General features: G+C 40.6%; 1 protein-coding gene across 2 annotated transcripts; it reads left to right on the top strand.

The window, feature by feature from the left end:
- Positions 1–3,560: 3,560 nt before the first annotated feature.
- On the top strand, positions 3,561–13,220 carry cratb (carnitine O-acetyltransferase b). Of its 2 annotated transcripts, none has more exons than XM_056418550.1 (15): positions 3,561–3,930; positions 5,457–5,678; positions 6,235–6,353; positions 6,849–6,902; positions 7,999–8,164; positions 8,585–8,759; positions 8,849–8,939; positions 9,599–9,686; positions 9,776–9,876; positions 10,461–10,580; positions 11,320–11,442; positions 11,574–11,709; positions 11,842–11,904; positions 11,989–12,126; positions 12,372–13,220. In XM_056418550.1, the coding sequence occupies exons 1-15, from the start codon at positions 3,880–3,882 to the stop codon at positions 12,573–12,575; spliced, it is 1,851 nt and encodes a 616-aa protein (XP_056274525.1). In that variant the 5' UTR covers positions 3,561–3,879; the 3' UTR covers positions 12,576–13,220. The 2 variants fall into 2 exon arrangements, with proteins under 2 accessions (XP_056274525.1, XP_056274516.1); XM_056418541.1 differs by having other exon boundaries at positions 5,442–5,678.
- The last annotated feature ends 55 nt before the right edge of the window (positions 13,221–13,275 follow it).

The raw sequence follows: 13,275 nt of genomic DNA, 5'->3' as shown, positions 1-13,275 counted from the left end.
AGTTTTGCTTGTCGATGTTCACCTCGACTAAACAAATAAAAGTCTGTTAACACTGCACTAAAAGCTCACAAGAGAATGAACAAATTTAAAAACTCTAGTAAGTCAACAAACTAAAAAAAAGCGCTTGTTGCTAGACAGTTGCTGTCCCTAAGCATTTAACTGAAATATGCACAACGACTTGCACTTATCCAGAGCTACACACATTTCTTTTTGTCAGATGCTGGAAAACATTTATTTATTTCTTGTAACTGTGCTAAAAAAGACTCATCGCTTAATTCTTATGTACATTTTATTTAGTCATGCATAAAATAAATGTCTAGTATTCTTTACTTCGCTGATATGCTTTTTGCATTTATTTGCTATATTGAAACATTTATCATCATTCAGCTTCAATAAAAACTCTCATATACGAATTATTTAAACCATTTAATGCAAAGTCAATGAAATTTCAATAAACTCAGCAGATGCAATTTCACAAATAAAATATTGGTAATATTTTGATGTACATTCATACTTTTATTTCCAAATAATACAAAATTTGCAACATGCAAATATTTTTTTGAATTTAATTCACTATACAATTTATATAAAATTATTAAATAAATTAAGCAAAAAAAAAAGAATTTTTCCTTTAAAAATAAATTTCTTAAATCCTCTTGTTTAATAAAAGTTGTTTTTAAGAATCATTAAGATGAGAACAGGAAACCGTTTAAACCTGAATTGTTTCAAACCAGACCTCCTGGAACAAAATGGGACCTGTGGAGGAGATGAGTGTGGAGAGAGGAGAGGAAAGGAGGCAGGAGGAGGATGGAGGAGGTGGAGGGGGAGGAGGAGAGGAGATGCTGGGAGAGGGGGAGGGGAGAGTGGAGGAGAGCAAGAGTTCGAGGAGGGAGGAGGAGAGTGGGGAGGTAAAGTGTGATGGGGGAGGGGATGTGGATGTGGATCATTTTGCCATTTGTTTTTTTGAGTGTTTCTGACAACGTGGGGAATATTTTCTGGAATATTGTTTGGATGAACTTCCATTTGTTCACAAATGTAAAAAAAATGAATTTAAAACTTGTTAAAAATAATATGAAATAATATGCAAAAATCAGGCTTTCAAATGAAAATAAATGTTAAAAGAATACTATTCAAGGAAATTGTGAACAGGAAAAAGTCATTTTACTTCATATCAACAAAACATGAATGAAATATGAAATTGATTGAAATGCCTTTTCTTTGTGTTGTACTAAATGGAAAATACAATCAAATTTGTGTTATACCATTTGGTCATGTAAAAACACAAATGTCACTTGCCTGCTAAACATGGTTCTTTGGATGATATAATTGAGTTTCCCTGATGTTGAATGTCCTCTCAATTCCTCCATTTTTGATGGTGCAACTCAACTTTAGTGCTCTATTGATTGAGTTGATGGTTTGACTGTGCTTTGTGTGTCTTTAGCTTTGATTATTTGTCTGAAGAAAAGGCTTTGTTTGTTTCCGCCAGGCCTTTGTTTAAATTTAAAAAAATATGAGAAATTTATTGAATTTTTAAAAATGAAAAATTTCAGATTTCACTTTGGTTGTTTTTTGTCTTAAATATGGTTTTCAAATTTCAAAAAAATGAGAAATGGAATCAGATGGAAAAGGTGAAAAAATATTATAAAGTTATTGGTTCCTGGGAGTCATAAATGAAATCAAATGGGAAATCTGAATGCCAATATAGATCCTGGAGTCCTGGGACCTCTAGAAATGGCCCTGAGTCATTCCCGATCACGACTCGTGCCCTCAGCCTGATTTTTTTACTATGTTTTGTACAGCCCGATTTCGTCTGTTTTGTGTTTCTAATCTGTATGCTCATTTTTTTCATGTTTTGTTTAATGTTGTTTGTTTGTGTGGCGTTTGATGTTTCAATGATTTGATTTTGTTTCAAGTATTTTGTGATTGAGTTGTTGATTATTTGAAAATTACATTTCAGTTAATTTGTTTGTGTATATTGTGGAATATATCATTGTGATTGAAATGAGGTGTGCTGTTTATTGTGACAGAATCGAACAATGTATATCTATATTATTGTCAGATAAAAAAATATAAAATATATTAATATTAATATATTAAATTATTATTTTAATGTTGTTAAAATAATTTTTGTTTAAATATATTGTAAGTTGTTTGTTTTCATGTGTATGCTGGATTTTGCCTCACAGATTTGGATTTTGATGGATTTGATTTTTGATTGCATTTTATTGATTTTGTTTGTTTGATCTATCAGAATGTTCTATTCTCTTCTTCTTGATTTTTGGAAGATCTTCTTCTGGCCTGGTTTTTCTGGTTCTGTGTCTTGGCTTGTTTGGTGCAATGTTTGGTGCAATGTTTCTTGTATTTGTGTTTTGTGCAAATAGTTTGAGCATTGTTGTGTGGGTTTTTCATGGAATCTGTGGGGTTAGGAATATAAATAAAGGCATTATTTTGTTATTTCTTTTGTCAGGTGGATGTGGAGAGAGCTGTGTGAGAGCTCCCGATGAGAGGTGTGAGGAAAGTCCCACGTGGGAGGAAGTGGTCATGAAAGTTACGACAACATCAACTGATCCATAACAGCTGTTATCTGACATTGCACATAACGGCTGCTATCGGCTTAGCTGTACTTCGTTACCATAATATAATATATGCTCACTGTTCATAGTGGGTCACAATGTTTGTAAGTTAATATTTTAATTGGTAAATTGGTAAGCCATAACAAGGTGCAAATTGCTAATTATAATTATATTTTTTCTATGTTGGATAAAGAAGCTGGCTTCAAGAGAATAAATATAATACACTGACAATAGTTGTTTCCCCCCATCCCCTTATTTATTAAGGAAATTGTATTATTAAGTCAAGTGTCACTGCTAAGTCAAGTGTTCTACTGTTTTTTGTTCTTTAAAAAAATTAATAAAGTGAAAATATTCTAAATGTATGAAATATACTGAAATGAGATGTTAATTATTGAGCTTGGAAACCAGCTTTAACAAACAATCTCACCATAACGATCTACTGTATGACACTCACACAAATGGAGATGGACAGTTGTCCTGGAAAAGACATTCAAATTCACATTTTTTTCTAAAGACATTTTTGAATAAGTATGTTTTAAATAATTATAATAAATAATACACAGGAGAAACACAATTTAAACAAATCTTAGAAGTTACTTATAACTTTTGTTAGCTTTTTGTTTTACTATTTTTCAACAGAGATAACGGGTATACAAATAAGACTAACTCAGGCTATTTCACATATTTTGTATTAATGAGCAAAATATATATAAAAGTATAACATTCACAAGGATGGATTCTTTTTCACTTTTAATAAATGTTCCTGCGTGTTCTTACATACTTTTCTAAATTATCATAATACTACCTCCACCATTGTTTTATTGTAGTTTTTGTAAAGCAAGTAAACCCCTAAACTGCTCATGTCATCGTGAGTTGTAACAGCGACGCGCTGCGGCGAGATGCAGTATTGCAAACGACGTTGATAGGCTCGGTGACGTCACTGTTTACGGAGAGATATCTACGTCAACGCGTGTGCGGGCATGTAGCGTGAATTCGGTCAAGTACGTGAGGCGCTGCACGCTGGTGCAGTTTGAGGGAACACAACAAAAGACGACGGGGGGACTGACTTCTACTGCGTGCACTGGTGTTTTCAAACTAGGAGCCGTGGAGTGACGACGACTCTCTTATCTACGTGCACCATGAACAAGAAGCAGTAGGAGGGCCCTGTTGTGCTTCTTTATTGTGGTTCAAAGTTTCTGCGGAGATTTTGCACCCGAATTTTTTTACTTTCAGAATATAACGCTAAAAAGCGTGTCGTTGTTTCTCATATATGCGACACGGAGTGGACTTCTGGTTGTAAGGAAACATGATTCTGAGGAACATCCAACCAGGAGCCTACAGGGCATGGCTGTCTCGGGTGAGCTGCTTTTCGGATTTAAGAGTCAAACTAACGAGTCTTAAGTGTCGACGTGTTGTATTATTTCTTGCGGTGTGTTAATTAAAGCGGCTGTTCGGCGAATGGGAGGCAGCTGCGCATTTTTCCTCAAGTTATAGCTTCCACACCTTTATTTATATATATATACACGCCCATGTCAAACTTTAATGGAAGTCGCTGCAGAGTTTCTGTCCCTTCATTCACTGGGTCATAACTCATAAACGCTGGGGAGTTTGCGTTGCATTAAATGCATATACTCGGTCCTCCGGTGTGCGGGATTAACTGGTTTTGGTACGCGTGCATGAGGCAGATGTGCCGTAGGAGAGACCTGGAGTTGCCTCTCAGGACCCGTCTCGACTAACTAGGAAATGCACATTTCCGTCGCTTAGCCTCTCTGTCACGTTCTTTTTATGTAACGCTAATGTTTCAAAGACTAAACACGGAGGACTTTGCTGTAAAATGTGATACCTGTTCGGGAGGCTGGAGTTGAGACGCCGAGGACACGGAGCGAGGACAAAGTAGGTGACTGCTGGTGCCTGTTCAATATACTACTAACTTCAATAAATACTTGACAAAATGCTCTTGTTGTCAGTCTGATATTTATGTTCTACGTCGTTATCTGACGTCCAGTCGATGTGAGACCAGTTTACTCTTCATACAGTGTGTCATGAAGCATGTAGCCCGTTGTTTACACCCAGCTCGCCCACCGCTGTCAGCTGGGAAACTGGGATCGACTCCGATTAAATTGTGATACACAACAACACTGAGTGCTGTCTCACGTCTCTTATGTTTTATATTCGAGACTACGGATCAACATATATCCTCGTAACTATACTCTACCCTGTGCAGCACTCACTGGTCATGTTTAATCTGGACCAGTGAGTGCTGCACAGGGTAGAGTATAGTTACGAGGATATATGTTGATCCGTAGTCTCGAATATAAAACATAAGAGACGTGAGACAGCACTCAGTGTTGTTGTTGTATCACAATTTAATCGGAGTCGATCCCAGTTTCCCAGCTGACAGCGGTGGGCGAGCTGGGTGTAAACAACGGGCTACATGCTTCATGACACACTGCATGAAGAGTAAACTGGTCTCACATCGACTGGACGTCAGATAACGACGTATAACATAAATATCAGACTGACAACAAGAGCATTTTGTCAAGTATTTATTGAAGTTAGTCGTATATTGAACAGGCACCAGCAGTCACCTACTTTGTCCTCGCTCCGTGTCCTCGGCGTCTCAACTACAGCCTCCCGAAGAGGCATCACATTATACAGCAAAGTCCTCCGTGTTTAGTCTTTAAAACATTAGCGTTACATGAAAAGAACGTGACAGAGAGGCTAAGCGACGGAAATGTGCATTTCCTAGTTAGTCGAGACGGGTCCTGAGAGGCAACTCGAGGCCACTCCTACGGCACATCTGCCTCATGCACGCGTACCAAAAACCAGTTAATCCCGCACACCGGAAACCTTTTTTTTTTTTAACAGCTCTCTTCCTTCCAGGTCTGGAGGCAGGAGCCGCGGTTCTTCTCCTCCGTGCCCCCGCAGCCGGTGCCGCCTCTGGTCCAGACCCTGCAGGGCTACCTGAGCACCCTGGAGCCCCTGCTGCCCCCGGATGAGCTCAGCCACACCCGCCGCATGGTGCAGGAGTTCGGCAGCCCGGGCGGCCTCGGCCCGCGGCTGCAGAAGATGTTGGAGAAGAGAGCCCGGCACACCAATAACTGGGTCTGTGTTTGAGCCTGTGTGGGAAATGTGACAGGCGTTAGAGTGTGTGTGTGTGTGTTTAAAGCACACATAGAGCTGCTGTGGGGTGCTTGAAGCACTCGCAGGTGTGTATTCTGGTCTCTATCAGTAGATCACGCCAAAGCAGAGAGAGTTTGGTTTCTTGGTTTCTGCCAAGAAACCAAACAAAAACTGAGCTTCTCATCTTGTGGACAACTCTGTCTGCAAATGGACATGGCAAAGAGGCTCCAACTTTTTTTAAACAAAAGTTACAAAGTGCTTCACAGTAAAAACATAAAGCAAAAAGTATTTTTTAAAATCTGCATTAAAATACACATTTATACATTTCTTTTATTTGCATACCTCCAGTAATCTGAGAATGTAGGTTTCATGGAAACCTTGTAACGGGTTTCTGAGGTATTTTGCGAACATGTAAACAAAACGGAACAACTTTATAATGGAATATACAATGACTGAATGAATTACTAAAATGTCTGCATACAATCTGCCCGGCTTGCATGGATTCTCTCTATACTCTTTGAATGAATTTGTTGTGTAGATCGCACCCTGGTGGGTGCAGTGGGCGTACCTGGAGAGCAGACAGCCGCTGCCAGTTCACTCGAACCCGGCCATCTCTCTGCCCAGGAGAGATTATAATGGCTGGAGGAGCCAGCTAGTGTGAGTCAACAACAACATAAACGACACAGTGGGGAAGAAATATGCCGGAAACATTTTCAAAATGGCCGATGCTTTAATCTTTGATAAGCACTCGGTCACGATAGAGGCTGCGTCCAACTGCAGATTTTCATAATCAATACTTTGATTTGCCAATAAAGTCCCAGAACAGTCTGTTCGGCAGACACGATTCAATGTGATTACTTTAGTGCTGTGTCTTTGTTTCCAGTGGAAACACTTGGCCAGAATGTTGCCCTTGAAAGGGATCTGGACACACAGCATGGATGTGTAAAGGCGCCCTGTTCATTCCTAGGAACGCTGCTCACAGCTGCATGCAGCACAAGCTAAACATCCAAATATAAAATGTGGATTATAGCTTTTTGTCTTTTTTACTGGTGCTGCCCTTGCAAAGTACAGTCTGTTACATTAAAGTGAAGTTCCTCCGTCATGACAACTAACTGTGTGTCTTATGTAAACAACATGTTTGTCTCCACTTAGGTTTGCATCCAAACTGATAGCAGGAGTTCTGGACTTCAAGGCCCAAATCAAAACGTAAGTTTGACTCTTTAATCAGTCGGCTAATCATTTTTTTTTTTTTAGACGTTGCGTGTTATAAGAAAAGTGGTGGAAGAAGTACTCATCTTTTACTGCAGCGAAATTCATGCTTATCAGCCAAATGTCCTTAAAGCATTTAACAGTATTTTATTATGCTAAGTGTAAATGATTTGCGGATATTTTAGGATTTTTATCACTTGTGTAAAGTATGTAAACAGCTTTCTTGTTTTAGTCAGTTGAGGTTGAGCTGAATTTAACTACTTTATTAAGTGTTGGGCAGTAAAACTTTTAAAAATATTTATGTCTCATTGAGTCTCAAAGCCCTTGTTTGCAGTGCAGTAAGAATATTTCAGTGCATTTTTTATTTAAATAAAATTGTTTTTAGAGACAGGTTGAAATATTTCTGCTAAACTTTGCTTTTTATAAACTCAACTTCAAGGACTCAATTCCAGAATAAATTCACTTGATAAGGAGGATATATTGTTAACTGAACAATGCATCATGTTCTTTTATGCACGACATGGAAAAGTACAATATTTCACTCTGAAATGTGGTCGTGGAAGGTTAACGTGGCATAAAATTTACCTTCATTCATATAAAATAGCCAAACTACCTAAATACAGCCCATAAGGAAACTTACTTAGTTATATTCCATCCCCTTTAAATGCAAATAATACCAAGCCTAAAAAAATACCTGCTACAGTCATTAGAGTTTGTCATTAATATCAACAGTTGTCAAACAAATGTTGACATAGTTTCTTTATTTAGTGCTTTATCCTGGTAGCTCAATCTGTGTGTCTGACAGTATCCGGCTAAGCCAACAGATCACCACATCCCTGCCGTTTGTGTATAGTCCTTTTTCCATCTGGTGAAATATATGTTGTAAAAGTGTGTTTGCTTTTCCACATCAGGATATTTATGACAGTTTGTTATCTGAAAGTTTGAACCCCACCCTAAACTGAAGTCTTTTTTTTGTTGAAGACTCACTCTCCACCACATTTCAAAGGATTTTTTTTGTGACAATAAACAGAGTGGAAAATAAATTATTCACGAGTAACATGTCGCGTCTGTCTGCCTTCTCTGTCCCCGTCAGCGGCCATCTGCCGGTGGAGAACATGCGAGGGAAGCCCCTGTGCATGGAGCTCTACCCGCTCCTCTTCTCATCCTGCAGGATCCCCGGCCCCAAACACGACTACATCGCCCACCACGGCCGCTCCCGCCGCTCGCCGACCCACATCACGGTCGTCAGGAACTACCAGGTGGGAATGTGTTGTCGACAGAGGGCGCTGTCGGATTTACACTTTCTCTGTTCCTGGTTGCTGACTCTTGATTGCGCATTATACCACATAACAGGCATGTTGAGTCTTGTGCAGTCACTGCTCTCAATTACGAAAGAAGAGATATCTTTAGACTGAAGTCACCTGACACACAAGAAGCTTTAAAATAAAAATGTATTTGACAAAAAGCTTTGGCTGCTGTTCAGAGAGAAATTATGGTAACAAATGTTAAACAACACAATATCTGTCTGTATCTTGCAAAGCAATCCATGTTTGTATGGAGGTTTAATTCATTTGACACCAAACCAACAAAGAAAGCTTCGCCCCTCGAGCGCCTCATCAAATCGTCTTTAGAGGACAGATGTGACGAAGATGGCCGCCTCCGTTTCTTTTCTCTACCAGTTCTTCCAGCTGGAGGTTTACAACAGCGACGGCTCCCGCATGACGGAGAGTCAGATCCACAGCCAGCTGTTGAGGATCCGGTCTCAGTCCTGGAAGACAGACAAAGAGCCGATGGGCATCCTGACCAGCGAGCACCGTCACACCTGGGGAGAGGCCTACAACCGGCTGCTCAGAGGTAACTCACAGGAGTGTGTGCGTGTGTGTCACTAAATGTGTATTTGTTTTTATTTATTATACTGTTTTTTTTCCTTTTTTGTGACTCAGATAATCTAAACAAGGAATCCGTGGGACTGATCGAGACGGGACTTTTCTCCTTGTGTCTGGATTCTCCGGTCATGAGGATATCGGATGAAAAGTACGCACACATTCGCACAAACGACCTACTCCTCTAACTCTTTTGCTCCATCCTGTGTTTTGTAAGCCACGCTTGGGTATTTCTGTTTGCTAAATATGTTGCTCAGTCCTGTGCGTGCTCAGATATCATTGTGCCCTCTGTTGACTCTTTGGTTCTCAAGCAAAAACATACAGTACATTTGTCACTTCCTCAATTTGAAATGGCGTCTCAGTTGCTGGTTGTTTGAAGCTGGATTCTTTGGACTGACACTCTTTAAAGTCCTGAATCATAAATGTTACCTCTGTATAAATACAGAACTGTAATCGGCTAAATGTACTGAAAGTATTAAAAAGTACTCATTAAGCAGAATAGCAGTGTTTTAATACCACAGTAATCATGTAAGAGCCCTGTATGTTAGTAGTACTTTAAACTGATTAAGTGTAGGTTTCTAGTAAAGTAGCATCAAATCATATAAGCATATAATTTGTTATTTTATGGAAATAATTAACTAGTATCAATAGATGACAAATAAATTCAATAGAGTAAAAAATACAATTTGCCTCTAAAATGGCAAACACTCAGAGTAACTCAAAACTGTGCTGGAGTAAATGTAGTTGCCACTAGTAACTTGATCTTGTTCTCAGTGTGATGATTTTGTTTGTTACAACTTTGATTGACAGGTATGCCAGCCGTAAGGCAGCACAGGTTCTGCATGGAGGAGGGACGTTCTCCAACAGCGGCAACCGCTGGTTTGATAAAACGCTGCAGGTGAGCGGCAGCGATATTCTCAGAGGACAAAGAGAAGCTGCACAGGACCGACTGATGCAGCAGTTACTGTGGTCTGTGTGTTTGAATAGTTTGTGGTGGGTGAGGACGGCTCCTGGGGTCTTCTGTATGAAGCAGCCACAGCTGAGGGTCCACCCGTAGCAACACTGCTGCATCATATCCTCGAGTACTGGTGAGATTAAGGGACAGGAGCGACATCATCATATCCCGATGCACACTTCAAAACATGCATTAACTGGATTCAGTGTTAAACCACAACAGCATCTCTATATATAGACGACACTTACAATCACTGTTGAAGCAAAATGTTTGATTGATTCTCTTTTAAGGTAGAAATTATTCCTGATGGCTAATCTTTTTTCAACTTACATTAGAGGTATAAGAACCGTTAAGTGCTTTTGCTAGCCAGTAGCTGGTTAAATAATCTTCCATTCAGACTTTGCTGACAATAAAGAAGTGTCCTCATGTCTGCTGGCTTTAAATGTGTTAAAGCCAAACTCGGTTCACTTCTAAACTAAATCTATCTCAATTCTAACCTAAATTGTTTCATAAATCTTGTTATTCTTTACACTCACGATCTAAACACCAACATTTAATGTGTACTGACAGTCTGTGTTTAATGAAACATAGATATCTTTCATTTTGCCACACTCGGTTACAACCAAATTGCCACGTGATTCCCACTAGTGAAGCAGCATACTCCAAATGCTCCATAATAATAGGGTGGAAGATAATGAAGTTTTTTCTCGACCACAGTGAGAAACCGGACCCAAAGAGGGCGCCGCTGGTCCCTCTACCGATGCCCAAGAAGCTCTACTTTCACATCGACCGGGAGATCAAGAGGGACATAGAGCACGCCAAGCAGAACCTCGACATGTACGTTCCCCCACTTCTTCTCCTGGACAGTGTGCTCCAGGGTAAATATTAAGTCTCTGCAGACGACCCGTCGTGATAAGAGAAGAATCTCCTCGCTGCACAGCGTACGCGAGACGTTTGCTTTAGTCGGAAAAACTAACAAAGCCGAAGTGAACTTGGCCCGGAAGAAAGCCACAGGAGCGCAAACACGTCTGTCATCGCTGTGTGAGTGAGTGTAACCTTGACAAAGCCGGCATTGGCTGGACGGAGGTTTTAGATGTCGTTATTGTCATTCAGGCCTTTCTCACCAGCTTGTCTACAACTTCAGAGTAGCCTTAGATTATCCAGTAGCCAAGATCTAGTCCGGAAATAAAGCTTTTTCTTCCCTGTACTGTGGAGTTGAGCTGGACAGAGTGCCCTTTGCTCAAAATGCCTTGAATGAGTCATATTTGGCATCATAGTGTTGGTGTATTTGTTTCTCGGTGTATATTCTCAACTGTACAGGTGTAATTTATTTATATTGTAATATGATTGCTTTAAAAAAGTGAAAAAAACATGCTCTTCAAATTCTGAACGTAGCAGGTCGTTCTTGACCGTGGGAACATATCCCACAATCTTCTTCAGTGAAAGGGCTTTTTAATCCCAGTGTGTGTACTTGACAGGATGAAACCTTCCATTCAAAGAAGAAAGCCATAAGATGGTTGATTAAAAAGCTAGAAAACGAACCTCGGAAAAATAAAACACTTGACATGTTCTGCAGACTGATCAACGACCTCGACGTGAACGTGTTCAACTTCAAGAAGTTTGGTAAGGAGCTTCCAAAGCAGCACAACCTGAGTCCCAACTCCTTCATCCAGGTCGCCCTGCAGCTCGCCTACTACAGGTCCGTTACTGACTTCAGCAGATTCAAAACATTACCTTTTTGTTTTTGTTGTCCTGGAACGCGGCTCGAAAGCTTGAAATGATCCGTGTTTGTGTTCGACTTTAATTCCTTTTTGTTCTCTCTTGTTTTAGAGTTCACGACGAGGTCGGTCCTGCCTGTGACATCGCCTCCCAGAGGATGTTTCGAGGCGGCAGGACAGAATATATCCGCTCGCCCTCAAATCAGACGCTCAAGTTCATTCTTGCCTTTGGTGACCAGTCCGTAACGGTGAGAAGCGCCAGTGAATTGTTCCACTGTGGCTAACAAAGGATCTATACTCCATGTTTGCTTTCCGGTGGTTTAATAGTGAGGAGAAATGTAGTAATTGAGCGTTTTTTCTTTTATGTTCTTGTGTCTCAGCGAGAGGCAAAGCTTGAACTCTTCAGGGAAGCTGTTGATGCCTACACAGCTCTGACTCTAAAGGTAAACAACAACTTTCTTTTGTCATCCGTTCTTACCTGATGCCCACTTCTCCTTCACATTGTCTTGTTTATCTGCTCTGGTCAGGTACTTCAAGGACGCGGCATTGACCTTCACCTGCTGGGGCTCAAGCTGCAGGCCATCGAGGAAGGACTGAGCATCCCCAAAGTCTTCATGGACACGGCGTACGGCGTCGCGACACACTGGAAACTCCGAACGGGGCAGGTGTGTGTCTGCGTGATGAAGTGTTTCTCAGTTGGTTTGCTTCACAGGAAGATTTGATCCTCCTGTAGCACAACAGGAAGTGGGAATTTTGACAGTTTCCTGTTCTGGAGCTCGTGATGCTCTGGACATGGAGCGTTTTCTGGCAACAAAATAATTTGGAAGTTTCCAGCAATCGCACCGTTTATCTTCTGTGTAACTTTCCTTCTCGTGATATCTCATGTTGTTTCTCCCTCCGGCCCCTTCAGGTGCCAGCGAACACAGACAGCGTGATGTGTTTCGGGCCCCTCGTTCCCGACGGTTACGCCATTTGCTACAACCCCCAGGCGGACCACGTCCACTTCTCCATCACCGCCTTCAACTGCTGCGAGGAGACGAATGCCGAGACGTTGGCTCTCACCCTGAAAGACACTTTGTGTCAGCTACAGGAGCTACTGCAGCCTACTGTGTAGAGCTGCTCCGGTAGTACGGCCAACAGGATACACAAAAATAGACATTTATTTTCTTAAAACAACATTTTGTAGAAGTCTTGATGAGGTTTGGATGTTTTTTCTGTGCATGCAACGCTTTAAGCCTTTAAATCTGAGCATGTTTTGAAGAATGTGTCTCTGGTGCTTTTGATGGAGCAATGAATCACTTCTCTTTTCGAGCAAGAGCTGAGCAAGCATGCAAAATTATATTTGCTACAGTGGATGCAACAATGTGTTGCATCCACTGTCCAAAATGTGCAAGCAAAACAAAGTCAGTCTGACACATCATTCATCAGAACAAGCCAAAGCGTTTGTATTGAACTGACTCCACTCCTTGTACAAGTCACAGGATAAACAGTAGCCTTTCTATTACCCTATATTGAGGATACATATGTTTATTTCTCACTACAATCAATTGTTTTTTGAAACTATTGATTGGTCCATTTAGAACAGACATAGACAAAGGCCAGAAGGTTATAAATGGTGACCGTGCAAAGAAGGTGTTTTTGTCTCTTTTCCGTCAAGCGACTTCAGGGTTTACTTGCTGTATGTGGAAATGAATGCCGGGGGGGCTTTTGGATGTTGTTCAACCTGCAGTATTGTTTAATAAAACCTGTAATCACTTGATTAGAGCTGTCTTTGTTTTTTCATTGACGAGTGTGCTTGTACTATGGCATCCACA

The sequence above is a fragment of the Pseudoliparis swirei genome, chromosome 1 (genome assembly GCF_029220125.1).
Source record: "Pseudoliparis swirei isolate HS2019 ecotype Mariana Trench chromosome 1, NWPU_hadal_v1, whole genome shotgun sequence".
NCBI classification, from domain to species: domain Eukaryota; kingdom Metazoa; phylum Chordata; class Actinopteri; order Perciformes; family Liparidae; genus Pseudoliparis; species Pseudoliparis swirei.
Note: the sequence above shows the minus strand (reverse complement) of the source record. Positions and strands in the feature narration are given on the sequence as shown.

What these genes read in the sequence shown, in the direction of transcription:
- cratb (XM_056418541.1), top strand. Translation starts at nt 3,880, where the DNA reads ATGATTCTGAGGAACATCCAACCAGGAGCCTACAGGGCATGGCTGTCT. An exon ending in GGCTGGAGGAGCCAGCTAGT is followed by an intron (nt 6,354 to 6,848) that starts GTGAGTCAACAA and finishes GTCTCCACTTAG; the next exon opens with GTTTGCATCCAAACTGATAG. An exon ending in TTGGTGACCAGTCCGTAACG is followed by an intron (nt 11,710 to 11,841) that starts GTGAGAAGCGCC and finishes CTTGTGTCTCAG; the next exon opens with CGAGAGGCAAAGCTTGAACT.